Genomic DNA, 27080 nt, shown 5'->3' on the forward strand with positions numbered 1-27080 from the left:
AAAGAGGGGAATTGGAAGCATTTCAAAAAATGCCCAAAAGGGACGGTCAGTAGGGAATGGAAACCAGACAGCTTTGAAAATAAAGAGTTGGATTTGTCGGACGCTTGAAGAAGCAAGATGCCAGAAATTCCTCCAGCCCCCCCCCTCTCCTTTGTATATAATATTTGATGTTTGTTAAATTCAGAATAAAATGAAATTTAAAAGGAGTCACTGGGACTCAGTTTCCTTATCTGCAAAGATGCGGGGGTTGATTTAGATGATCTCCGAGGTTCCTGTCCTATCTAAATCTAAGATGCCATGGGCTTGGGCAAGTCTTCTCTCTGAATGTTCCTACCGATAAAAGTAGTGGACTTGGTCTAGATCTCCAAGACTCGGTTTCAGCCTGATTCCGGGGAGGGTTCTGTGAAAAAGGGTGCACGCCCACTCCCGCCCCGTCACTTTAAGCTGGGTCTTCTGTTGCCCTCCCTCAGCCTCAGCCTCAGCCCCTTGCCTGGTGCCCCTCAGTGCCCCTCACTAAGATGCCCGCTCTTTCCCCCTCCCACGCGAGCCACGGCAAGAAACAGGCGGGGCTCCTGGGCCAGCTCCGCCCCGTCCCTCCCTTCGGGAGCAGTGGGACTGGAACGGAGGCGGCGAGGGGTGACATCAGCGCATGACTGTGTTTTTATGAATGAAAGGAATCCTGTGAGTGAGTAATTCCAGGAAACTCACATTACAACTCAGCAGATTGCTGCGTTCGCCGCTGTCGCGCGCGCCACCCCGCCAGCAGGCAGCCTCCACTCTCGGCTGCTCGAACCCGAGGAAGATCCCGGAGCACGGCTTCGGGAGGCGGCGGCTGGAGGCCGGAGAGACCCACCACCCGGGGCGGCGGAGGAGAGAGAGAGAGGAGAGGAGGAGGAGGAGGGAGAAGGGGAAGGAAGGACAGGCTCCTGGACCTAGTAGGAGAACCAGGGTGAGTACGCACGGACGCGGCCGCCTCCCCGGGGGCCTTCAAGGTTGGGGTGCGTGGGGCGGCTTCTCCGCTGTCCGGCTGCTGCCTTCCACCTCCGCTTTTTGCCCCCTCGCCCACTTCCTGGAAGAGTGTGTGTGTGTGTGTGTGTGTGTGTGTGTGTGTGTGTGTGTGTGTGCGCGCGCGCGCGTGTGTGGTTATCTATCCGTCGGTCTGTCTGCCCTACTCTGGCCCAGAGAGGTTGGGCATGGTGCGAGGGGGGAGGAGCGGAACTGGCCAGTGTCTGTTCCCCCTCAGCAGAGGACTCGCTGGGTTAGAAGCATTGGGAGGCACTTGCTGGGGTGGGGTGGGGGCACCCGAATCTTCCCCAACCCCCAGTTGGTATACAGAGGCGGGGGAAGGGGCTGGATGAAGAGTGTCTGTCTGTCTTCCCCCCCCCCCCGGGGTGAAAGGGACTTCTCTGAAGTTGGGAGAACTGAAAGAGGTGCCTATCCCACCCCACCTCCTCCGTTCGTGTGGGGAACGTTCTAGGGGAACACGGGGTGTTTGTCTCCCTCCACCCCACCCGAGTCTGACCCAGAAGGGACTTCGCTGAGGCTGGGGAATCTGGAAGGACAGTTTGTCTGTCTTTCTGTCCCGCCCCTCGCCGGTGCTAAAAGGCTGGGTAGTTGTGGAAGGGGGGGTGGGGCCCGACGCTCCAGACTCGGGGGCCGGGAAAGCAGACTTGGGCTTGGGAGTGGGGAAAGAAGAGTAAGCACGCCCCCTTCCCAACCCCAAGTAGCCATCCCGTCGGGGCCACCAGAGGGGCGGGTGGGAGGCCGAGGGAGCCACACCGGGCGCCCGTGGGGCGGGTGTGCGTGCGTGCGTGACTCAATGTGTACATTCCGTTTGTTGTGCCTGTGTGTGTGTGTGTGTGTGTGTGTGTGTGTGTGTGTGTGTGTGTGTGTACTTGCGCGCGCAAACACGGATTAGCTCAGCCAGGGGGAGGAGGAGGAGGAGGAAATGAGTGGGCTGGTCCCAGGGGGAACGTCCCGGCCCGCCCGAGCCCAGGCTTCGGCCCGGGGCTCCTGGCTTCCCTCCTCCTTCCCTTTCCCCTGGCCCTGACCTTGGTGTTTCCTTGTTCTCCTCCCCCCGCCCCCCCGCAGGGTTCCTGTGGGATGTTTGTGCCCCTGGATGGATCTTAGAGATCAGAGAGGTCAAGGGGCTTCCCCAAGGTCACACAGCTAATTAGGTAGCATGGCCAGCATTCCTATTCAGACTAAAGGCTAGTGTGCTCTTCGTGGACCGCCCAGAGCTGTGCCCAGTGAGGTCTGGGGGATGGCAAGGGCCCATTGGACCCATCTCTCTCTTTTCAGGGCACCTCAACGCCTTGGGGAGAGGGTTTGGGTCAGCCCCCCCCAGCCCCTCCCACTTGGCCGGATGGATCAGGAAACACTTGTCACAACTCTCGGGGTTGGCATGTAGCCCACCTCTCCTTGAAGATGCTTTAGAGCTGGCATGGACCCCGGAGGTCATCTCATCCAGCCTCCTCATTTTATGGAGAAGTTGAGGCGGGGAAAGGGAGACCTGTCCAAGGTCACAAGTTGCAGCGCTGGGATTCCACAGTCCTCCTTTTACAGAGAGTAAGTGACCGGCTCTACAGGTCACAGCAACAAAGGCTGCAACGTCCCAGGCTTGCCCCCGGCTTGCAGGTGTTAGCTGCTCCTGCTGGGTCCTGACATGGAGAAGGATGGGGCCCTAGGAGAGAGGGAGAATTCAGAACACTAGAGCTATGGCCAGCAAGAGCCATTCAGAGGCGGAGGCCCAGCTGGGTTGGCAAAGTCCCCACCCCCTGACAGCAAGACCCTGAGTATAAACACGGTGGAAGGGGGTGGGGGAGGGGAAGTATAGCGGTAGTGATGAGGTTAATGGGTATTCTAGGGGGTGGAGGAGGGGAGGGAGCCTCAGAAATTGTGGGGCCCATCAGCAACTAGTTAAAGGCACCAGGATGCACCTGTTTCTGCCCGGTGGCCTGGAGAGCCCCACACTGGGGACTGCCGGGGTCATCGGTGCCCCCCACCCCTGGCATCTCTAGGCCCAATGCTCTAACCCCTCCCACTTCCTGTGCATTGTGGAACAATACTATTCTCCTGAGCACGTCTGCCTGTCCCCTTTTCCTCACCTTACCAGTGGCCGATCTGGGGAGGGGATTCCTAAGCTTTGAGATCTCTGGTTTACTGGAAATATCTGGTACTGTGACCTTGGACTGTGGACTTGTAGCTGTAGAACCTCAGAGTAGTACTCAGAGGTACTGCCTTATCTGACTGCAGAATCTAGGGCTGAGAGGTTAAGGGCTTGTTCACAGTAAGTGGCAGAACCAGATTTCAAACTAGGGTCTGGTGACTCCAAGATGGATGATCTGGGGGGAACACAGCCATGTTCTTTGAATAGCTGAAACACAGATGGGGGAAGGGACTATGTATTCTGTGTGTTGCTGGAGGCAGTACTAGGAACATTGAGTGGAAGTGAGCAAGGAGGCTGGCTGGCTTTGGCTTCAAGATAAGCAAGAAGTGTCTAATGGTTGGAGCTGCCTGACCATGGATCAGACCACTTCCTGGCTTAGTGAAAGGTCTTCAAGGAGAGGCTGCAGGGCCCCTTGCTCAGGATGCTGTAGAGAAGATCCACGAGGCAGGGGGTTGGACCAGATGCCCTTTAACATGGCACTGGGGTGTGGTGAACAGGCAGCTCCCTAAGTCTGTAAGTTGCAGAGAAGGTGTCAGCTTGCTTTGGTAGTGAGAGCTTTTTCACCTAAACCAATGAAATCACAGGTCTATCCCTACTAGTGCAGCTAGAGAAACTCATGAGAACTCTCTGGAAGAATGTGCTGTTACCTGGACTTTGGCTCAGGCAAATCAATTCAATAAACAGTCCTGTACGTATGGTTGGTTATTCAGCAAATAGCTCATGGAATCCCAGAAAGACGGGGCTTGGAGAGAGCTTAGAACAGGTGATGTCAGGGCTGGGAGGGGCCTTAGAACAGGGGATGTCAGGGCTGGAAGGGGCCTTAGAACAGGGGATGTCAGAACTGGGAGGGGCCTTAGAACAGGGGATGTCAGAGTTGGGAGGGACCTTAGATGTCTGGGCTGGGAAGTTTAGAGATCTTTTGTTTGTTTGTTTTTAACAGATTAGAAAAGTAAAAGCCAGAGGGGAGCAATTGCTTTGCCCCAGGGAGTCTGTGGGAGCCGCAGGATTGGTATCTTGGGCTTTGAATCCCAGCCCTGTGCCTTCTGCATTAAACCACAATTGGTTAATAATGCTTAAAATATCCTAGCGGATCAGTGACCGGAGTGATTCAGGAGTTTCCTTCAGTGATGGCTGCCCAGCCTCAGCAGCTCTTGTCAATGTCCTCCCCTCAATTTACCACAGGGGGGCTGTAAGCTATCACTCTCCCTGCCCCCTTCTCCCCCCCAGCCCCCCAACTATTTGCAAAGGGTTTTTCAAAGCCCGTTCTTATCCCTGATCTCCTTTGTCAGAAATCTGGAGACCCGGTTTCTTTCCTGACTCCGAAATGAATTCACTGTGGGACACAGGCAAGTCTCTGTCTGGCTTCTGTTTTCTCATCTGTACAGAGGTGTGTGGCTGGCCCCGCTCTTTCAGGTTCCTTCTCTCGCTGACATTCAGTGACCAGGGGATATCCAGGCTGGTCCCACATAGGATGTGGCTGGTGTAACCACAGCCTTAAGTTGGAAGGGCTGGGGGGGGGTGTATCCCTCACAGGTCTTTAAACAGCGGAGAAGAGAACTAGGAGCAATTCGGGGAAGTCATGAGGAGGCAGATTTGGGCTCCAGGGAAGGGGAAAGCCCCTCACGCCCAAAGATGGCCTGGAGGGCCCATAGGTCCCCAGGCGCTCTGTTCAAGGCTCACAGCCTGCCTCCCATGGAAAGCTTCTTCGGATCTCAGCCCCCTCCCTTCCCCTCCCAGGCTCCTACCCCTGCTCTCAGTTGTTTTAGAGTAGGAAGGAACCTTGAGGGCCTTCTAATGCTGCCCCATAATTTACAGATGAGAAAACTGAGGCCCAGAGGAAAGTGGATTCCAGGACCAAACATTGGAAGCAGGATTGTGGAAGTTGCCCAGCCTCTCATTTTACAGATGAGGCTAGAGGCAGGAAGGATCTTGTCCAAGGGTCACGATCAAGAGCTAGAAAGGGCTCAGCCCCTCATTATGCAGCTGAGGACACTGAGCCTCAGGGACTTTCCCTCTCACCTCGAAGATCAAATACAAAATCCCCTGTAACCCAGGGCCCCTCCCCACCACCTTTCCAGTCTTCTTGCACCTTAGTCCCCAACATGTAGTCTTCGATCCGGTGACCCCTGACCTTCTGGCTGTCCCCCATGCCCAGAACACTTTCCCTGCCCACTGACCTCCCCGGCTTCCTTAAAGTCCCAACTAACAGCCATCTTCTACAAGAAACCTTGCCCAGCCCCTCTTAATTCTAGTGCCTTCTGTCTGGTAACCATTTCCTATTTGCCTGGTATCTAGTTTGTTCACACATATTTGATGGTTGTCCCCATTAGATTTTAAACCCCTTGAGGGCAGGAACTATATTTTGCCTCTTGTTGTGTACCCCCAGTGCCTAGCACAGTGCCTTGCACATAGTAGGTGCTTAATAAATTGGTTTAGATAGGGATGTAGTGGGTTTCAAGTCACTATGGATGAGTTGGGATTGGCCTCTGTGATAAAATAATGGGACTTAGCAGACGCCCAGGAGCCCTACCTGAAGATTGATTTGGAATTGATTGAATTGGGTGAGACTGAGAGACTGAGAACCTAGTTAAGGATGATTAAATTGAGACCACACCTGGCCAGCCCTGAGTAGGGTGTTGTTCTCAGAAGTTGAACCTAGTTAAGGATGATTAAATTGAGACCACACCTGGCCGGCCCTGAGTAGGGTGTGTTCTCAGAGGCTGCGGACTTCGACATCAACAGGAGACCACTCTCAATCAACTTGAAGAACCTCCTGCTTTAGGGAGGAAGACAGGAAGTAGGAAGCTGAGGCTGTCTGTGTGGATCTTCCTTTTTTGGTCCAAGACATCAGCTTGGCAGCACAACTTCACATGGGCTGCTCCTAGATAGGATTTCCATGCTATAAGGAATCTGTCCTCAATCTTTCTCTTTCTTCACTATCTTATAATAGATGTTTTAGTAAATCCTTAAAAGCCTAAAGTCTTGCTGAATTTATCAGTGATTTTAGCCAGTTTCCCCCCCAAACTGGGGGGGGCAGATTAGAACCCACATTTAGTTTTTGGGGTTTTTTTTTGCAGGGCAATGAGGGTTAAGTGACTTGCCCAGGGTCACACAGCTAGTACATGTCAAGTGTCTGAGGCCGGATTTGAACTCAGGTCCTCCTGAATCCAGGGCTAGTGCTTTATCCATTGTGCCACCTAGCTGCCCCCACGTTTAAACAACACACCTCACTGAAGGGAACCCCTTAATTACAGGTTTGAGAGCTTCAAATCATAGAACATTTCCATGTCTGCAATGTAGAAGGGATTCTGGACCTGACAGGGCAGTCTAAGTGGCCTGGAGGTTCCTTCTGACTCTGAGAGCTAGATTCAGGGGGCCCTAGATTCCGGGACTCATGGATTCAGGAAGCAGGGTGACTCACTCTGAAGGTTGGACAGGTGACTTCCCCCAGACTGGACCAGAAAACCAGAGTGGAGGGTGAAGGGCTTTTGGTTTCTGGGGTGGGGGTGGAGGATGGAAACTGGACAGTCAGCCCTCAGATGCCTAGATGAACGTAGCTCTGGGCCTCAGTGAGGAACAAAGTGTTCTCCACTTCCACACACTGGCTCCTTTTATGAACAGAACTTTCCTTCCCTGCATCAGGTCCTTGTTGGGATGAGATCACATCAGGAGCCTACCTGATTGATGCCCTACTCTCTTCTCCATTTGCATGCTGGAATCTCTCATCCCCTGCCTCCAAATCACAGAAGCTGCAAAGCTGGGCAGGACCTCAGAGTTCACCAAGTACAGACTCCCCACTTTTCAGAGGAGGACTAATTTGCCTCGGGTCCTAGGTGGCAGAGTTCAGATTTGAACCCATGACCTCAGACTCCAGATCTGCCGCTCTCTCTGCCCATGCTGCCTTGTTTTCTGGGAGTCTGGCTGATCGTGTTGGCTCTGGAGGTAGAACAAAACAAATTTTTTCTCTCTGCGCTCACAGGATGGGTGAAACCGATGTAGAGCCAGAGACAGAGTGGCCTGCCAGCACAGGGTGGGGCAGTCTGCGGCAGGATTCCTATGGGGAACCCTGGAGGGATTTTTATAGTATCACTGATGGCAGACACTCATAGGCCATGTGTCGAACAGGCCCTGACCTTGTCGATTTTCTACACCCAGAGAGAACGTCAGCACTCTGCCCTCCCCCCCCATATCACTTAGGCCAACTGTGCTGGCTTTGTAAGTGATCAGGAGCCTGGAGGAAGGCAGTGGCAGTGCCGGGCCTGGGAGGCAGGAAGCAGCCCTGGCTCATGGACTCTGTGTGACTTTGGACAAGTCCTTTCCCCCTCCAGACCTCCACTTCTCTTTAAAATAGGGGGATGAGGGGCAGCTAGGTGGCGCAGTGGACAGAGCACCGGCCCTGGATTCAGGAGGACCTGAGTTCAAATCCGGTCTAAGACACTTGACACTTACTAGCTGTGTGACCTTGGGCAAGTCACTTTACCCCAATTGCCTCACTGAAAAAACAAAAAACGAAAACGAAAACATAAAATAGGGGGATGAACTCAAGGACCTCCCTTGGGTCCCTTAGAGCCCTAAGAATCCTGTGATCCTAGAAACACCTCTCTGTTTACAAAGTCCTTGACAACAGGGTTTCATGAGGTGAAGACCTATTTGGTTGGTTATTCAAATACTATTTACTCATATCATCTTCTAAATCTCTTCCAACTCTTACATTCTGCATTCTACAGTCTTTCCCAGTTCAAGTATGCAATTTTATTCAATTTAACACGCATTTATTAAGCACCTACTATGTACCAGGCCCTCGGCTAGATGCTCTGGATGCAAAGATGAAAATGAGTCTTTACTGCCAAGGAACATTCACTGTTCTAAGGCCCCTCCCAGCCTTGACATTCCATGCTCTAAGGCAGGGCTTCTTAAACTTTTTCTACTTGTTAGCCCTTTTTTTTTTTTAAGAATTAAAAAAAATTGTTTTTATTTTTATTTTTTGGTGAGGCATTGGGGTTAAGTGACTTGCCCAGGGTCACACAGCTAGTAAGTGTCAAGGGTCTGAGGCTGGATTTGAACTCAGGTCCTCCTGAATCAAGGGCCAGTGCTCTATCCACTGTGCCACCTAGCTGCCCCTGTTAGCCCTTTTTGCTCAAGAAATGTTTATGTGACCCCAGGTATATAGATGTATATATATACATATATATATATACATATATATATATATATATATATATATATATATATATATATATAAAACCTTTTACTGTTGCCAAATTTTTTGTGACCCCTACATTCAGTTACAAGACCCTATATGGGGTCTTGACCCACAGTTTAAGTTTAAGAAGCTAGGCTCTAAGGTACTCTCAAGGTCTGACATTCTAGTAATTTAACTACTGGTATCCAACATATAGAGGTAGCAAGGTGGCTCAGTAGATAGAGCCTGGTCTGGAGTCAGGAAGACCTGAGTTCAAATTTGACCTCAGATACTTATTCAGATCCTGGACAAGTCACTCAACTTCTGTTTGCTTTAATCCACCAGAGAAGGAAATGGCATACCATTCCAGTACCTTTACCAAGAAAACCCCATGGATATTATTAGCATACTATGGTCCATGGGGTCACAAAGAGTCAGACATGACTGAACAATACCCAACATATACTCTATGAATTATCTACAGCAAATTTTTAAATTTGGGCAAACTCTTCCCCACACCCCACTCCCATTTTCATTCAATGTGTGTTCAGAGAAGGCGAACTTCTTTCAGTAACAGACTAAGCAAAACATCAACAGGAAAAAAAAACAACCTCAACATAAAATTCCATTTAATTTAATGAACTGGATCAGTAGACATCTTAAACTCAATTCGTCCAAAACAGAACTATCTTCCCTTCAACCCTCCCCATTTCCTATCTTCCCAATCACTGTAGAGGGCATCACCATCCTACAACCCCCCAGGCTCCCAACCTCGGACTTATCTTACCTACCCCCACTCATCCCATATCCAAGCTGTTGCCAAGGCCTGTTGATTTCACCTTTGCAGCATCTCTTCTCATTTTCACCTCTGCAGCAACTGTCATTTTCACCTCTGCTTCATCTCTTGTTGATTTCACCTTTGCAGCATCTCTTGTTGATTTCACCTTTCCAGCATCTCTTGTTATTTTCACTTTTGCAGTATCTCCTGTTGATTTCACCTTTGCAGCATCTCTTGTTGATTTCACCTCTGTAGCATCTCCTGAATAAGCCTCCTTATCTCCTCTGACACTGCCCCCACCTTGGTGCAGACCCTCATCACCTCATGCCAGTAACCCAATGGTGGGTCTGCCTGCCTCAAGTCTCTCTGCCCTCTAATTTATCCTCCATTCAACCACCAAAGTTATTTTCCTAAAGCACTTGTCACACTATCCTCCTCACCCTCTCTCAATAAGCCAGGGGGCTTCCTATTATTTCCAGAATCAAAACTAAGTAAATACCAAATAAACACAAAGTAATTGGAGAGGTGTGTGTGCCAGTCACTAACAATTACTGGCATTAGGAAAAGACTTTTGGCACCTGAGGTGAGCCTTGGAGGAGGCTAGGATTTACAAGGGGCAGAAGTAAGGAGGGAGAACATTCTAGGTTGGGAAAATGGAAGAGGGGAGTCTGCAAAAGCTTAGAGAGGAGATGGAGTGTCATGAATGGAGGCAGCCAAGCAGGCCAGTTTGGCTGGAATGGAGAGTCTATGAAGGGGAGTGATTTGTGATAGACTTGGAAGGATAGGCTGGAGCCACACTGTGAAAGTCTTTAAATGCTAACCCAAGGGGTTTGTGTTTCTAAAAAATACCACAATGTCAGTGACTCCAACAGGGGTTGAACAAAGTCATTTATTGATTCAACAAGCATTTGTTCAGGCCTACTATGGTGACTCCCCATCCCCTCTCTGCTTTAAGCAAATTTGGTTATACACAAAGCAGAGACAATGAATGTGGGGCAGGGGTGGTGGATAAAGGAAGGAGTTGATGCAGTTCAAAAACTTTCCCTACCGGATTCTATCAAATTTTCCAACTGCAATAAATCAGTCAATTAACAACTATTTATTAAGTGCTTACATGTGCCAGGAACATCTGATTTTGAATCTTGCCTTGTACAGTTGTATGACCCCGGGTAAATCATTTCAGTGCTGTCTGCCTCATCTATAAAGTGGGAATAATAACCTCCCTCTCAGGATTGCTGAGAAGATCAACTGTGATAAGATATGTCAAGGGCTTCTCCTACCAGACATGGTCCTGAAAGGCATCTTGGAGGGCAGCTAGGTGTCGCAGTAGATAGAGCACTGGCCCTGGAGTCAGGAGGACCTGAGTTCAAATCTGGCCTCAGACACTTAACACTTACTAGCTGTGTGACCCTGGGCAAGTCACTTAACCCCAACTGCCTCAACCAAAAAAAAAAAAAAGAAAAGAAAAGAAAAGAAAGGCATCTTGGAGGCCATTGAGTTCCACCTCCTGGTTTGACAACAGAGCAAGTTAGGGGATTTGAACCCAGCTCTTCCTGGCTCTAAGTCTGGCCTCCTAGACAGCCACCATACTGCCTCTCTCTTAATAGTCTGACTGCACTGGTTTCAGCCTCAATGAGCTGATGATGTCCCCAGAGTCCAACTCCTTGGGCATCTTCCTGGATTGCTCTGGCCCTCACAGAGGTGATCTGATTCATTTGTTCATTCCACAGACATTTTGTGATTACCAAAGATGTGTGAGGAGGAGAAAGAGGATGGCAATCAGGAGCTAGAGGAGGAGGCTGGGACTCCCTTATCATCAAGGCTTTCCTACAGGATATGTCTGACTCAGCTGAGCCTCAGCCAGGATCTGGGCTCTGGCTGAGGGAGCCACGGCCAGAGCAAGGGAGAGGAGACCGGAAAGGAGCCAGGCAAAGGCAGAACTGGGCCCAGTGGCTGTGTGGCATTGGGCTTGGAGTCAGAGGTCCTGGGTACGAATTGTTGATTAACACCTGTATGAGTTTGAGCAGGTTACTAATTTCTTTGGGCCTGTACCATGGAGGTCAGATGACCTCTGGTGTCTCTCCCTCACAGCTCTCTAATCTTCCAAGTATTCAGTCCAGGAGGCTGAATGTCTGGAACTGCCTCCTCCTCTTCATGCACACACACTTCTGGGAAAAGGCCAATGGACAGTCCCCCTCCTAGGAACCACATCTCAATGGCTCCTAGTAAATCACTCCTCCCAACTGAGTGACCTCGGGCCAAGCACTTTCCCTGGAAAGTGAGACAGGTCAAGCAGATGACTTCCAAGGCAATTATTCTAAGTGGGATGATTTGAAAGTGTCACTATCCTGACCCCAAAGTGCTCTAACATCCGGCTACCTCTCGACTGCACAAATGCTTATTACTCCTTTCTGGGACCACGGCCTGGAGACAGAAAGCTACACCGGGCCATTTAAGAAAGAACTACAGGATAGGCTAGAATCATGTTCCAGGAGGCTCAGGGGAAACTTTAGAAAGCAGCAGGAAGTTGAGGTCTTTCAGCTGTACAGTTTATCAAGGTTTTTGTTTATTTTTGTCTTTGAGCCCCTAGCACACAGTAGGCATTTTTTTGGGGGGGCAGTGGGGGTTAAGTGACTTGCCCAGGGTCACACAGCTAGTAAGTGTCAAGTGTCTGAGGCCGGATTTGAACTCAGGTCCTCCTGAATCCAGGGCCGGTGCTCTATCCACTGTAGTGCCCCCTAGCTGCCCTCAACTGTCTCATTTTATAGATGAAGAAGCTGAAGAAGCTGAAGCTCAGGGCAGCAATGACATTTGACCAAGGTCACACAGGTGGTAAAAAGAAGGGGCAGTATTTGAACCCAGGTCCCTAAACTACATCCAAAGTGGTCTTGTCCTATGCCAGGCTGCCGCCTAAGTCCTGCAGCTAGCCTTCCTTAAGTATGTCCCTATCTCTGGTGATCTTCCTCTGGCTTCCCGCTGTATTCACTGTCAGCAAAGGAGTCCTGGGACTGTCACTTACAATTCCATGGTTCAGTCACCCTTAGGTCCTGGCCAGCTCTCAGTCCCAGGGTCCTATGGGTGGGGAGCAGGGATGCTGACCCGGCCAGGAGGTGCTGAATCATTGTGAGACGGCATCTGGTCTACACTGGACTCCAGCTGCCGGCCCTGCCTCCTCCCCCAGTCGGCCCTCCCTTGGGCTCTCCTGTTCATTGGAGCCTCCCCTCCTGGCTCTCTGCCCAGGCAGGAGGGCGGGCAGGGTGTGGGGGTGGTGGCTTTTCTTACACATTTCCCCCTTACTCTATTTGTCATCACCTTCCACCCCCTTTGCTCTCCTAGGGAACTGAGAAACTAACAAGCCCAAGTCTCCATAGGTGAGTGTGTGTTGTGGGTCACAAGGTTGTGCACATGGCCCTGTGAGTGGGGCAGCCTGGAGGTCAGCACCCTGGGGCTATAGTCATCTTGTCTCCACTTCTTGAGCCCCCAAGGAAGTGCTGGATGGTCTTGTGGTTCTGAGCCCCTCCCCCCAAGTCTAGGATGGAGCACACCCAAGTGTGGATGGGTTGGTGACCTCAGGGAGGTCAGGCATGAAGGTGAAGTTTTGAAGCGCAGCTGTTTTTTAATTTTTTGATTAAAATTTATTAATATCTTTTGTTTACATTTCCAAATATATCCAAGTAGCCTCCTTTCCTCAGAGAGCCGACAAAACAGTAAATCGTGACCTGATTCAAAGCATTTGCTGATTCCCAAAGCATAGATGTTCACACTGAAAACAAAGTCTGGACTTCCAGGCTGCCCCTGGCACGTGCAATATTCTGCACTTCCCGGCCATGGTGGGATTTCAGTTGTGACTTGAAGAAAGTAGGGGAGGGGGAGATGAGAAGGACCTTCCAGGCACGGGGTGGGGGCAGACAGAATGAATGTTGGGAGCCTAGAGAGAGGTAAGAAGACTGGCAAAATTATGAAGGGCTTTGAATGCCAAGCTGAGGATTCTGTATTTGATCCTGGAAGCAATAGGGAGCAACTGGGGTTCTTAAGGAGAGGAATGATTTGGTCAGACCTGAACTTTCAGAAGGTCACTTTGCCAGCCCAGTGGAGGATGGAGTGTGGGAGGGCTGGGCTACCTCCTCAGGCTTGAGGGAGGGGACAGAACGAGGGCAGGTCTGCCCCTCCTTTGAGATGAAGTCTTGAGAAGTTGCTGGGAACATAGAGAGGTCACATGCAGCATGTGGCAGAACCAGCACTTGAATCCAGGGCTTTGGGGCTTGAAAGCCAGTTTTCTACTTTCTACCCACTGTTTTTGATATTTACCTTCAGCAGGATAATATATTGACCAAATTGTCCCTATGCCCTTTTGACAGATCCCAGAGATGCTGGGCCTGGGAGCCCCGGAGGCCCCGCCAGTACTAATGTGGAGCTGGGGTCACTAACTGACCCTGTGGGCCTGCCTGGGGGAAGCCCCTCCTTCCTGAGATGCCTCAGTTTCCTGCACCATCTCCTTTCTCTTCCTTTCTGGTCAGGGCTGCCCCACCCCTGCTTCTCAACCAGGAACCCCAGGCAACAAGGGAAGTACTCATGAGGAGGCTGGTGCTGAGGGCCAAGGGCCTGCCTCCTTGGACTCCAGTGAACTCCCAGGATAGGGCAGAGATGGGAGGAGAAGCTGTGCTTTCCTGGGGGACTTCCTAGACCACCAACTTCCCCCTCAGGCTTCCTCTGAGCCCTGTTCCCCTCCCAGCAGGAGTGGCTTTTGTTCCCTCTGGGCTCCAACCACTCCCACCCTTCACTCTATTCCTGGAGGAGCTTCTGAGAACCCAGGGGGAATCTCCCCACTTCTGCCTAAGTCACCCCATTGGGGAGGAAGACTCCATGACCCTGGAGACAGGGAGTAGGCTAAGGGGCATGAGATGAGATGAGATGAGATTGAGATGAGATTGAGATGAGATGAGAATGAGATGAGATTGAGATGAGAATGAGATGAGATTGAGATGAGATGAGAATGAGATGAGATTGAGAATGAGGTGAGGTGAGATGAGGTGAGGTGAGGTGAGAATGAGATGAGAATGAGATGAGATTGGGATGAGATGAGATGAGAATGAGATGAGATTGAGAATGAGGTGAGGTGAGATGAGGTGAGGTGAGATTGAGATGAGATGAGAATGAGATGAGATGAGATGAGAATGAGATGAGAATGAGATGAGATTGAGATGAGAATGAGATGAGATTGAGATGAGAATGAGATGAGAATGAGATGAGATGAGGATGAGATGAGGTGAGGTGAGGTGAGAAAGGACAGCCTGGGGTGGGGGCCGAGATATGTAGACATTTACACTTGGCAGAGCTGAGGCAGCTGGAGGAATAGGGGGAAGGGCAGGGAGAGCCCAACAGTGGACCAAGCCCCTGCTTGCAACCCTATGCTAGAGCTCTTCTCCAGCCTCTTAACCAAGGGAAGAAAGGGGGTCCTGCCAGGTCAGAAGCAACAGTGCTAATAGTTCTTGGACAGGGTAGCTAGCAGGAGGGTCAGGCCTCTTGCCTTTGCTCCCGGCTGTTTGTAGAGAAGGGTTGGCCCTGCTTAGCCTTCTTAATCCCTCCCTTGCCCTATGACTATTATATTTACCTGTGGACACTGTGTTAGTTAGCTGTGCGCCTGGGGACTCACCGTTCCCTCCCAGCTGTAAATCCATGATCCTGTCATTGATGTCGTCCCAATCTAAATGAAAGACAGGGATTGTTTGTTCTGTTTTTGTATCTGCATCTCCGGGAGGCCAGCTCTGTCCCTGGTATGCAGGAAGCATTTACTAAGTGCTTTGTTCACTGACTGGCACAGGGTAGGCACTTTGGAGTTTGGTGGATTAAATAAGGGCTGTGGTGGGCAAAGAACACTGGTTCTTCAAAGCCCCACCTCTGACATTTTACCATGTGATCCCAGGGAAGTCACTTCCCCTCTTGAAGTCTGGGTTTCCTCATGGTAAAATCTGATTTTACATGCCTGGCATGGAGATCAGCTGGCCGCTGAGGTGCTGGCCAGTCTACGAATTCCATGTGAGAAGTCAGGCTCAAATAACCAACGAGACCTGCCCAGTGGACTCACTTAACTTTCTGAGGCCTCAGTTTTTTCATCTGTAAAATGAGGGAATGACTCAGATGTGTATGACCCTAAGAACCTGGTCATTCTAGATCCAGGGATCACATGAGCAGCGGGTGCCTGGCCCACAGATGCTCAACTTCAAAGAAAACTGGGAAGTTAAGCTGGGTTCACCACATTATGGGGCCTGGAACAAGTCAATTCCCAGTCTCTGAGACTCCCCTGGTAAATGAGAGCTGGCGGTGTGGTGTACTAGGAAGAGTGCTTGACTTTCCTTAGTAACCTTGAGAAACCTGGTGGGGATGCCTGCTCAGGGGGCTCCTTTCTCCCGGGGCTCCTGTACCTCCCAATTGGCCAGAAGCGCTAGCCAGGGGGCTGCTTCTGGCCTCCAGAGAAGCCATCTCCTCCCCTGCATCGCCCCCATTTCCCCAGCTGGGCCTCCTCCTGCAAAGAGGAATCTGGGAGAACAAACAGCCAGGTGTCAGGGAGGTGCTGGTTCTAGCTAGACAGCCTAGCACTCCAGGGGAGAAAGGGACCCCCTTGGGATTCTCTTCTCACAAGTCAGCTGTTGGGAGGGCTGGGCGAGGCCGAGTATCTGTGGTGGGGGCACCGACTGGTCAGAGGATGCTAATAATAATGATAATAATAATAATAATTAATAATGACGTGTTCAATGCCTGGTACATGGCAAGCCCTTAGTAAATACTTGTTGGCTGATGAAACAATAACAACACCACGATTAGCTGACATTTGCAAAGCACTTCACACATATTGTCTCATTTGAACCTCACAAAGACCTGTTGAGGTTGGGGTTATTATTATCACCCCCATTTTACATATGAGGAAACTGAGGCTCCTTCCACTGCCCCATACTGGTTGGCTGGTAGGTGCTGGGTGCTCAGCTGTGGGCCAGGCCCTGGGGAATCAGGAATCCCTGAGCCTTACCTTTTACCTGATGATTCTGGTGGGTGAGGGGTGGGACGAGGGAGCCCCTTTCACACCCTCCCTCCTGGAGGTCTCAGAGGCTCTGGCTACCAACAGTCCTCTACTGACCTCACAGCAGCCCTGCTGGGCATGAGGAGTCACTGTGGGCAAAGGCCTGGCTCTGCAATCAGTCAGCCTGATTTGAGGGTCTCAGCCCTGCCATTTAGAAGTTGTGTGACTCCCCCTTCTCCATGACTCAATTTCCTCCTCCCTGTTGTTGTTGTGTCCAACTCTTCGTGATCCCATTTGGGGTTTTCTTGGCAAAGATACTGGAGTGGTTGACCATTTTCTTCAGTTCATTTTACAGCTGAGGTAACTGCGGGTGAAATGACTTGCCCAGAGTCACACAGCTAGGAATTATCTGAGGCTGGATTTGAACCCAGGAAGAGGAGTATTCCTGACTCCAGGCCTGGTGCTCTGTCATTTGCGCTAGCTGGTTAACTAACCCAACAGAGAGATGGCTAGGATTTAATGAGATACGGGTGTGGGTCTGTATGTATGAATGAGGATAGTGTGGTGTAGTAGTTAGAGACCTGGCTTTAGAATCAGTAAGATCTGGGTTCACATCCTATTCTGGTACAAACTGACTGGGTGTCCCTGGCAAAGTCGCCCTAGCACAATGTCACAGGTCAGGCCCCACAGGGATGTTTATACATATGCACACGCCTAGAGCCACACATCTTGAGGTAGGGGAGTGAGTGGATAGAGTCAGCCTCAAATGGCTTTGTCTCTCTTTTTTTTTTTTTTTGAGACTTGGGTCTCCCTGTCTCCACTCTGGGGATCACCCTCTTGGTGCCCTAGATTTAGGCACCTATGTAGCCTAGAACTCCCAAGCTCAAGTGATCCACCAGTATCAGCCTGCTCAAGAGCAAGGACTCCAGGAGTGTGGAGCTACCCCCAGCCTCCACTGCCCAGGATGTTGCTCTTCCCACATGGGAGCCACTTTACTTACGTGGACGAATGAATGAGTCCAAGAGGAAGGATTCCTGAGGAGGCTGATGGAGGGGGAAGTCTGCGGTTGGTGCCACCTACTTTTTTTTTTTTTTTGGTGAGGCAATTGGGGTTAAGTGACTTGCCCAGGGTCACACAGCTAGCAAGTGTCCAAGGCCAGATTTGAACTCAGGTCCTCCTGAATCCAGGGCCGGTGCTTTATTCACTGCGCCACCTAGCTGCCCCAGTGGCCACCTACTTTGCACAGCTAGCTCCAATCACAGATGAGTACCCGCTCAACATCATCCCTAAGATGAAAAGCGAGACCTGAGACTTGGAACAATAATGCTTCATTTCCTCTTTTCCTCCAGGTCTCCAGCCCTGAGGGCACCAGACTTGAAAATGTCTATGGACACCTTATCCAGCAAAGCATTAAAGGTGAGAGCCCGGCCTGCCCTCTCCCAACCCTTTCCCTTGATCCCTTCCCTTTCTGTCCTGTCCCCTGCTTAGTCCCTGCTCCCCACCCCAAGCTAGTCAAGGCCCCAAGTTCTAGAATTCTCCTCGCTCTCTGGACACAAGGTTCCAAACTCTAGTGTTCTCCTGGCTTCCGGGGTCCAAGGCCCTAGGTTCTAGAGTCCCCCTGACTTCCAATGAAATCCTCAGCAGATGCAGATCATAGACTTTAGAGTTAAAACAGAACCTGGGGGAGGCAGCTAGGTGGCGCAGTGGATAGAGCACCGGCCCTGGAGTCAGGAGTACCTGAGTTCAAATCCGGCCTCAGACACTTAACACTTACTAGCTGTGTGACCCTGGGCAAGTCACTTAACCCCAATTGCCTCGCCTCACTAAAAAAAAAAAAAAAAAAAAAAAAAAAAAAAAACAGAACCTGGGGATTCCCTAGCCCAGGGGTTGTTAACCTGCTGTGCACAGATTTCAGGCAAGCAATTACGTTTACTTGTGTGATCTTGGGCAAGTCACCTAATCTCTGTTTGCATCTGTTTCCCCATGGATACAATGAGGGGGTTGGACCAGCTGGTTTTTGAGTCCTTTCTGGATCCAGTGCTATGGTCCCTCTTGTTTTTAATTTTTCCCCAGGACCAGACCCCTTAGTTAAAGGTAATGGGAAAAGTTTAGAACCTTCCTAGGTAGAGATAGGGAGGTGAAGATACGCTCAACTCCATCCAACAGTCCTATGTGTAAGGCACTGGGCCTGAGGAGAAAAGAGCCAAGATGATTTCTCTATTCTCACCTCTTCCATGGCACTTCCCCATCCCCAACATGTCCGTGGGCTAGTTATTGTTTGTTCTTTGTTCTCAAAGAGGACCATGAAATGGAGGTGATGTCATGACTTGGATTTAAGTGAGGAAGAGCCTCACTCTCTCCTCCAGAGCCATCTGGGTCCAGTGGCAAGATATAGATCTGGACAACTGGAGATGACCCTGGATGTTTAAGGCAACTGGGGTTAAGTGACTTGCCCAGGGTCACATAGCTAGTAAGTGTCTGAGGTCAGATTTGAACTCAGGTCCTATTCAACTTCAGGACCAGTATTCATTGTGCCACCTAGCTGCCTCCTGCTAGTATTAGGAAATAGAAGGTGGGAATTGGAGGAGGGTTAGAAAGGAGGCAGGAAGGGAAGAGGTAAAAGGACAGAAGGAAAAGAAAGAGGAAAACAAGAAAAAAGGAAAATATAGAGAAAAGAAGTGTGATTGAGGAGATTGGCATAAAGCAGAGGGAAGATGAGGAAGGGACAGAGGAATGGGGAGAAGGGAGAGTAAAGGTCATAGTTTGGTTTTGGTGCTAAAAAGGTTCTTCTGAGATGATCTAGTTCTAGTCCCTTCCTCTTGTTTTACAGAAGAGGACATTGTGGCCCCAAGAGGAAGGAAAATCAGAGGGAGAAGGGAAGTAGAAGGGGACTAAGGAGAAAAAGAAAGAGAAGATAAATGTTAGGAGAAGAGGAAAGAAAGAAGACAGCATGTGATGATGGAGCAAGAGGAGGAGAGAAAAGCAGAGGCAATCAGAGAGGAAAGGGGAAGATAACTGGGAAAGAAGAAGGGGGCAGGAGAGGGGAAATAGGAAGGGGAGGAAAAGAGCAAGAAGGATAAGTAAGAGGAAAGATGATGAAAGAAAGACAAAGGAGAGAGAAAGGGAGATGAATGGGGGCAAGAGAAAAGGGAGAGAGAAAGGGTAAAGGAAAACAGGGTAGGAGGGAAGAGAGGGGGGAGGACAAGGGAAGAGGTGGGAGAGGAAAGGACAAAATGGGACAAAGGGGAAGAGGGGAGAAAAAGGAAAATGAAGAGGAAGGAGACATTCAATAGGAAGACAAAGTGGAAGTAAATGAAAGGAGGAAAACAGCAGAGGAATGGAGAATAGGAAGAGAGGAGAGAAAGTGGTTAACAAGGAAGGAAAAGAAGTAGAAGGAAAAGGAGGGAAGAGAAAAGGGAAACTGAGAAGAGGGTGAGGGCAGAGGAGGGAAGAGAGGTGAGGACAAATGAGAAGAGAGAAGAGCAGGAGAGTGGGAAGAAGAGAGAAGGGAGTGAGGGAAGAAGAGAAAGGGAAAGGTGAAGGAGAGGATGTGTGGGCAGTGGTGTAGATGTTGGTATCTGTCGATGTCGGTGTCAGTGTCAGTGTCTGCGTCGTTGTCGGCGCCCCACAACGACGCCCTTCCTGGCCCACAGATCAAGCGCGAGCTGGGCGAGAACACGGGCCCACACCTGTCGGACGAGGAGCTGATGGCACTGTCGGTGCGGGAGCTGAACCACCACCTGCGGGGCCTGTCCAAGGAGGAGGTGGCGCGGCTGAAGCAGCGACGCCGCACGCTCAAGAACCGCGGCTACGCCGCTAGCTGCCGCGTCAAGCGCGTATGCCAGAAGGAGGAGCTGCAGAAGCAGAAGAGCGAGCTGGAGCGCGAGGTGGACAAGCTGGCCCGAGAGAACGCCGCCATGCGCCTCGAGCTCGACGCCCTGCGCTCCAAATACGAGGCTTTGCAGGGCTTCGCGCGCTCCGTGGCCGCGCACGGCGGACCCGCCGCCAAGGTGGCGCCCGCCAGCGTCATCACCATCGTCAAGTCCTCCGCCACGGCCTCGACTGCAGCCGCCAGCCCGGCCGCCTGCTCCTCGTGACCGCGGGCCCCGCCCCCTCGCTTCCCCTCCCTGCGCCATAGGGCGATCCTGGCCCCGCCCCCGCTCAGGCCCTGTCCCCTGATCCTTGCTCCGCCCCCCCATCCCATCCCTACGCAGATAGGGTGGTCCTGTTCTAGGTCCTGCCTTGGCGCCCCCCTCCCCCCTCCTCGCTCCCTGACAGGGTAGCCTGGTCCTTGTCACGCCCCCGGGTAGGTCCCGCCCCCACAATTCCATCCCGCCCTCCTGGGATTTCAGTCTCTTCCCCAATGCCCGGCCTCCTCTTCCGAGCCTTAACACCTCCCCGGCCCCGCCCTTTCCACCGGCCCCGCCTTCCAAAACGATTTCAATCCATTTTGACCACCTGCTTCTATTCCTCGTGCTTCCGAGGGGCTGCGCATCCCCTTTCCGGGGCCCAGCGCTTCTTTCCCTGTCTGGCCCTCACAAGCCCTGGGTAGGGCTGGGGCTGGGGCTGGGGCTGGGGCTGGGGGTGGGCGTCACTTTGGGAAAGGTGGGGTCACCTTGTGGACCCCCCTGAGTGGGGAGCTCAGAACCTGAAACAGAGGAGGAAAGCAAGGCCCTCCTCTCCCCCACCCCCCTTAAAATCTGTTGATGTTAAAGCAGCAAGCATTGATTAGGTGCCGACTTGTGCCAGGCACTGGGATGCGGGGGCACCCGCCCACTCCCGGCCCTTCACTCCTGTGCCGTGCAGGGAAGGCACCCTGTGCTGCCGGAGTCTTCCCGGTTCTTAGCACCCTGCCTTTCCCCACCCACTTCTATTTCCTCTGTTGGAAATGGGCTTGAGGGAGGGGACACACAGGACAGGATCAGGCCTGTGCCGTGGGGACCCCTGGGCCACCCTCTCTCCCAAGAAAACTGACTCAGCAAACTCCCAGGCCAGGGAGAAGAGGGGCAGGTAGGAACAATGTCCCAACCTCCCTTCTGCCCTTTCTGTTCTCTTGGTTCCTGCAGCAGAGACCTTGGAAACAGGTTGGAGACCCGGCAGGGGTGTGTGGAAGAGGGTCCGGACATCCCTCCCAGAGCTGGCCCATCCATCTTCCCAGGCCCTGGGGCTCCCCAGGGATGCGCTGGAATGAGTCCCGGATGGCTGGGGTCTCTGGGAAGCAGGCCAGGCCTCAGGGACCAGTCTGCCTAAAGACGTACACGTGTGGCTGGAGAGGAGGAGGATGCGAGATGGGGCAGACGGCATAAGATCCCAGCTTCCTGTCAGGGAAAACAGCTGGGGCCCCACTCCCGTGAGCACTTTGGGGGAGGAGGCCTAAGACTCTGGGGTGTCTTATCTTCCAGTGGAGGAAAGCCTTTCGTGATCCTCCCTGAACTACACCCCCAGCCTCCCCTTACCCTGCTGCTCTGCTCCCCAACCACACACCCCTTCCTCATCCAGCCCCCACCCCTTTTTTATTTATTGCACAGACCTAAGTTATTCTCCGCCACAGCTATCCGCCCACCTCACTGGAGCCCAGTCTGGGTGGGAAGGTGGACGAGCTGGACGTTATATTTTATATCTGCAAATAAATCACATTTTATCTTATATGTAATAGAAGATCCTGAAAAATGACCCCCAGGGGTTCCAGAATTTATTTATTTTCTGACTTACAGTACGCGCTCCTCGCCTCCTGTATTTTGTAGACTTTCTGAATAAAGCAAGTTCTTTTTCACTGAGATGAGTGTGTGGCCTACATTGTGTCCTGGGAGGCAGTTAGGGACGCACGGGGGACTTGTGGGGATGGGCAGAATCCATAATTGCATTGGTGTGTTCCAGACTCCAAGGGTCAGCTGGCTGACCTGTCTTCTTCCCTATGCCTCTGGGGTCTTCTACATAATCACAGAATTTTAAAACTAGAAGGGACCTTGGAGCATCGAGTCCAGTGGACATGTTTGGCCTCTGACTGCTGACCTCCCAGGAGGATGAACCCACTACCCTCAATAGAGGAGACCCTGGGGAGGAAGGAATCTAAGGCCAATTAGGTCCAATCTACCCTCTTCCCCCACATGGTGAAAGCTCTCACTTGGGCCCAAGTTATATAAGGAGCATAGGGGAGAGCCTCAAAGAAGCTACACTGGGCTCCATGCAAGGGTCTGCTATGTCTGGTGTCCAGCCCTTGGGGAAGGCCTCAGGTTCTTCTGTAAAAGGAGAGAGCCAGATAGGCTTGAAATGCTACACAAAGGCTAACAAGGGCCTGAGCTGTCCGGCCCAGAGGGAAGCCTCCAACCCTCCGGGCTCCTGAGCTGAATGTGAGCCGACGAGTGGCCCGGGACACTGGGTCCCCAGGAGGGCCCCTCCATTCTCTGTCCTGGGAGGACAGCAGCTTCTCCAGGCACAGCCTTGCCCACTCTGTTTGATGGGGTTAGTATGAGGGCTCGAATGCTGTGATCCTGCATCATTCAGTCATTTCCCCAGCCACCAGGAGGGCTAAGCACAGGCCCTAATAAGAGCGAGAGACCCCACCGTCCCAGAGTGCTGAGCTCAGCCCTCCCCCAGCCTGGGCCAGCTGCTAGCTTGGGCTCTGGGCAGGAAGCTCCAAGAGGCATGACAAGGCAGCTATGTTTACAGAGGTCAAAGGCTGTTTGGGAATTTCCCCCACCCCCGCTACATTCCAGGGGGCCCACGTCAGCAAGTAGGGCCAGGCCCTCCAGAGGCACGAAGGTTTCTGGCACCCGAGCCTCATGCACACCTGGCTCAGCCTACGGGCACAGCGCCAGCTTCAGAACGGCTCTGGCCCTGGGCCCCTGGGAGGCACAGAAAAGGGGGCCCTCTGGGAGGATGCCAGGCCCAGGGGCACGTGGGATGACACTTGGCCCCTGGGGTGCTCCGTGAGACAGGGCTCCATCCCTGACCCCAAGCCTGCCAGGACTGGGCCCCGGGAGGCAGCATGAAGGGTCACCCAAGCATCAAGGGATGGGGCTGGATGCCGAGCGTGGCTTAGAACCACCTCACTAAGCAGCAGCTGCCCAAGCTCTGTTCTAGCTTCCATACCAGCCTGGGCTGCTGAGGATGCCCTATCCCAGGTCTACGGGAGACATGAAGCATGGGCTCTGACAGACAGGCTCGGCTCCTTTAGGCCCCAGCCTCTGGGACCACGTGAGTAGTGCCTTGAGCACCCCTGCCCACCAGCCCCAACATCTACAGGAGGAGGAGCAGGGACAAATCACCCAGAGGCCAAAGTGATTTCAGTACAATCTATATTATCTCATATATATATAGATAGACATATTTATATATATATATAATCTCTCCGCTTCTCTGCTTGCTCCTGTCCCGGCGCCTTGAAAATATCACAGAGACCAAAATAGAGGGAGCTGCTTCCTGGGGGAGCCGCAGGGGTCCTGCCTGTCGTACAAAACTAGGTGCCTCTGGCTTTTCGGATCATACAACGAAGGTGTCCCATCTTCTTTATATACAAAGAGCTACTCTACCTGAAAAGAATAACATAAAAAGGGGGGGGGGCAAGGGCCACATACAAAGAGCAGGAGGGAGGGTCCCCTCCTGCCTGCTGCCCCAGGGGGGCTCTGGCAAAGGCCTTCACCGTGGGGCAGCCACCGCCACTCTGGCCCAGAGGTGCGACGACAGCAGAGGAGGGAGAGGGGACCATGTATCTGCCCGGTGGCTGAGGACAGGTGGGCACCAGCTGGGCCTGTCCTTGTTGGGGCAGGGGGCCCGGTTCCACCCAGGGAGGGGGCAGCTCATTTCTGATTCACCACCAGGATCACAGGAAGAGAGGCTGGGGCCTCCCGCCCCCCGCTGGGCTGTCCCACGCGCTGGGGTTTACCTCTCCAGCCCCCAGCCCAAGCCACTAGGAAGACCCTTGGTGGGAAGGTATCGATCAATAAGCCTCTCTCCCCTCATCTGTTCTCAGGAAAGGCCCAAAAATCAGGAGCCTTCCCTCCTGAAGGTGGGGCTCCCTGGTTCCCACAGCCCTCTCCCCACAAGGCCAGGGGACAAGGTGGATGTTTCATGCATTTCAGAATTCTGATTCATTAATTACAAGGTAAGATTTGCTCATTCGGCCTCTACTGCCCGGTCCTGCCTCCTCACCTGGGAAGAGGCCTCAAGGTAGGGATGGGGGGTGGGGGGCATCCTGAAACCTGCTGAGGGCCCCCCAGGCCTCAGAGCCCAGAGATCCTACTGGCAAAGTCCAGGTAGCAGCCGGCTCCCAGTGAGGGGGCTGGGGCGAGTGGACACGCCTGGCTGGGAGGGCAGGGGAAGGGACTGCAGTGAAACTAAGGCACACAAGAGACAAGGCTTCTGGGAAGCCCGGCCAGGCCGGAGGGCGGGGAGGGGTGTTGGGGGCGGGGGGCTGGGCCTCATTTCCTTTCCTCCCTTCTCCTCTGGACTCTCTGTGGAGGACTGGCATTCAGGCTGCTGGGAATCATTAGAGATATTGGGCTGAGACATCAATGACCATGACCAACCCTGAGGCCCACCGTGGGATTCCTACCCCCGCCCAGAGGCAGTGTCCTCCCAGAGGACAAGGTGGGGTGTCTCTGGAGGAGGCTGGGGCTGGGCACCCCTGGTTTCCATGAGAAGCTGGCAGTAGGAGCAGCCTGCGGGCCCCCTGTGAGGGTACCGTGGGTGGCGGCAGCCCTTCTGCCTGGCAAGCCCATGCTGTGAAGAATGGCCCCATTACCTCCAGAAGGAGGGAGTGAAGGAGAGAGGGTCCCAGGTTCCTTCCACTTTCTCTCTCTGGAGCAAGGCTGAGACACCCACCAGGAACAAAGGAAGGAGGAGGGAGGGAAGTATTGCACAATGAGGTGGGGAATGGGGGCTGCGCCCTGTCCCATCCCTGGGGCTGGCTTGGCACCAGCTCTAAGTGTGGAGGGCTGGGGGAGAAGGTGGGAGGGGCCACTGTGCCCCATGCCCTGAAATCGTTGGGGGATGGGGGTGGGGACCACAGCAGGGCCCCCAAGCCACGTGCTCGGACTGCTCTCTCCCAGGTTCCCTGTCCCCTAAGCCGAGGGGACCACCAGGCTCGTCACTTAGAGTTACTCCCCGTGAGACAAACCCGGGCGTGTTCCCGTGTGGGTGGTGCCCGATGCTGGGCTGCTCCTCCTGCCATGGGGAAGTGATCTGACTCGAGTGTTTCTGGTTCAATAAATTAAAGGAAGATTCCAAGGCTGTGCTCCTTCCCAGCGTCCCCTTGCCTCGGGGAGGGCGGGAGGGCAGCCCGGTCCTCCGGCCCAGCGGCTCCTAGAATTCGTCGTCGGAGCTCAGCAGCAGGGTCTTCTCGTTGTCCCGGCCGCCGCCACCCAGGCTGTGGGAGCGGGCCAGCACGTGGGCGCCATCCCTCCAGGAGGGGCCGTGCTCCAGCGTGGACTGCTGCGTGTACTGCTGGTAGGCTGGGGAGAAATTGTGGATGGCGTCCTGCACGATATCGTGGGGGTTCATGGTCTCCTTGAGGCTGCTAGAGATGCTCTTCATGGGAGCGCAGCGGCCTGCAGAGAGGAGGCAGGAGAGGACCATCAGGTGGCACCTGGGCAGCCCGCCCCCTCCCCTGCCCACCCCAGTGCCCCCACTAAAGCGGCCCTCTGACTATCCCCAAGAAGAGGCCCCTGGAGGCCAGGCCCCAAATCAGGCACTGAATGACGACGCCACACTTGGCCAGTGCTTTGTGATGGGTTTGTTTGGTGTTGAGACAATGAGAGGGAAGCCAGGGCCACGCTAGGGCAGGGAGGGAGGGGGGTGTCTGGCCAGCCAGGCCAGGCAGGCCATGGGGGCAGGAGACGCACCTCCCATGGCTAGGGAAGGGGCCAGTGGCTGGTCACCAGCCACTGATGGTGAACTTCTAGGGGCAGCGGAGGTCGGCTCCTGGGGTATCTGAGTCCAAAGAGCCCAAGGGGAAGGAAGCCACTGGAGGTTGGGGAGAAGGGGAAAGGAAATGGGTATAACAGGAAAGGAGGGGGAGGGGACCATGGCTGTGTGGGGGAGGTCACGGGGCCTGTGGGCACTGGACAGGGAAGGGCAGCCTGAGCCCATGGACAAGAGAGGTCATGTCTACACCCTGAGCTGAGAGGAGGAGGGGGCCTGCGGGTGCCCCCGGCCGCATCACCGCTGGACAGCGAGGGGCCAGCAGGGTCAGAGCCCACTCTGGGTGCCAGCCCAAATGGCCGAGAGTCTCTGACCTGGTGACAATGCCAGGAGAGACAAGGCCTCCCTAGAATTCCAGAGGGTCCTTCGGTGGCCTGGCCTGGGTCGGGCCAGCCCCAGGGCCGGGCCGAGCTCGGCGAGAGGCCTCCTTGACCAGTGGCATAGGCTGGTGGCGAGGGCTCTCCAACACAAAGGAGGGGAGAGGCAGGGAGCTCTCGACACTAACGACGTCACGACTTCCGGCTCTCTCAGAGCTCCCAGCATCCCCAGGGGATGGAAGACTGGACCCCTGGTCAGGGGACACCAGCACCTGCCCTGGGCCCCTGCTGATCTCACCCTCCCAGGGGTCAGTCTGGGCTGAAAGGGCAGGGGAACAAGGAATGAATGGAGGCATGCTGTTGAGCGAGGAATGGCGAGGAAAGGTGAGGATGGAGGCCGCGACGGCCAGAGCACCTACCGTAGGGGCCATACGCCGGCACTGCGCAGCATCAGAAACCAGTCAGGGAATGGGGGTGGGGACAGGGGACAGACAGAGACAGAGGGAGAGAGAACCAGAGACAGAAAGACGGGAGATAACTCAATGAACAAGATACTCCCAACAACCAAAGCACCCCCTGGGGCCGCAGCAAAGCCCTGGAATCACCTGAGCTCAGGGACCCACAACTTTGGGGAGGGGGGGGCCGTCCATCTTGGGCTCTCATGTCCATGTCCAAGGCCCCCCTCCCGAAGCGCATCA

The 27080-nt window shown here is 53.3% G+C and overlaps 2 protein-coding genes across 4 annotated transcripts in view; one reads left to right on the plus strand and one right to left on the minus strand.

Moving 5' to 3' along the window:
* The first annotated feature begins 705 nt into the window (after positions 1-705).
* MAFF (MAF bZIP transcription factor F) lies at positions 706-21921 on the plus strand. 2 transcript variants are annotated; one of them, XM_043965873.1, is made up of 3 exons: positions 706-949; positions 17494-17560; positions 19798-21921. In XM_043965873.1, exons 2-3 carry the CDS (start codon positions 17525-17527, stop codon positions 20239-20241), a joined length of 480 nt encoding a protein of 159 aa, XP_043821808.1. In that variant the 5' UTR covers positions 706-949; positions 17494-17524; the 3' UTR covers positions 20242-21921. The 2 variants fall into 2 exon arrangements, with proteins under 2 accessions (XP_043821808.1, XP_043821807.1); XM_043965872.1 differs by lacking the exon at positions 706-949 and adding an exon at positions 1984-2568.
* A 1504-nt stretch (positions 21922-23425) lies between these two features.
* Positions 23426-27080, minus strand: part of TMEM184B (transmembrane protein 184B) — a 46769-nt gene continuing 43114 nt past the window's right edge. The window contains exons 9-10 of one of the 2 annotated variants that reach the window (XM_043965870.1): positions 26802-26822; positions 23426-25692 (exon numbers count right to left, since the gene is read on the minus strand). In XM_043965870.1, the coding sequence (XP_043821805.1) occupies positions 25448-25692; positions 26802-26822 (266 nt within the window). In that variant the 3' untranslated portion in view covers positions 23426-25447. The remainder of the gene's footprint in view (positions 25693-26801; positions 26823-27080) is intronic. The other variant, XM_043965871.1, reaches the window with a different exon arrangement.

This window comes from Dromiciops gliroides, chromosome 5 (assembly GCF_019393635.1).
Source record: "Dromiciops gliroides isolate mDroGli1 chromosome 5, mDroGli1.pri, whole genome shotgun sequence".
Classification (NCBI taxonomy): Eukaryota; Metazoa; Chordata; class Mammalia; order Microbiotheria; family Microbiotheriidae; genus Dromiciops; species Dromiciops gliroides.

Coding starts and splice junctions, on each gene's coding strand:
- MAFF (XM_043965872.1), top strand. CDS start 2,444: ATGGACCCCGGAGGTCATCTCATCCAGCCTCCTCATTTTATGGAGAAG. Junction 2,569..17,493: donor CAGTCCTCCTTTTACAGAGA/GTAAGTGACCGG, acceptor CTTTTCCTCCAG/GTCTCCAGCCCTGAGGGCAC. Junction 17,561..19,797: donor TATCCAGCAAAGCATTAAAG/GTGAGAGCCCGG, acceptor CCTGGCCCACAG/ATCAAGCGCGAGCTGGGCGA.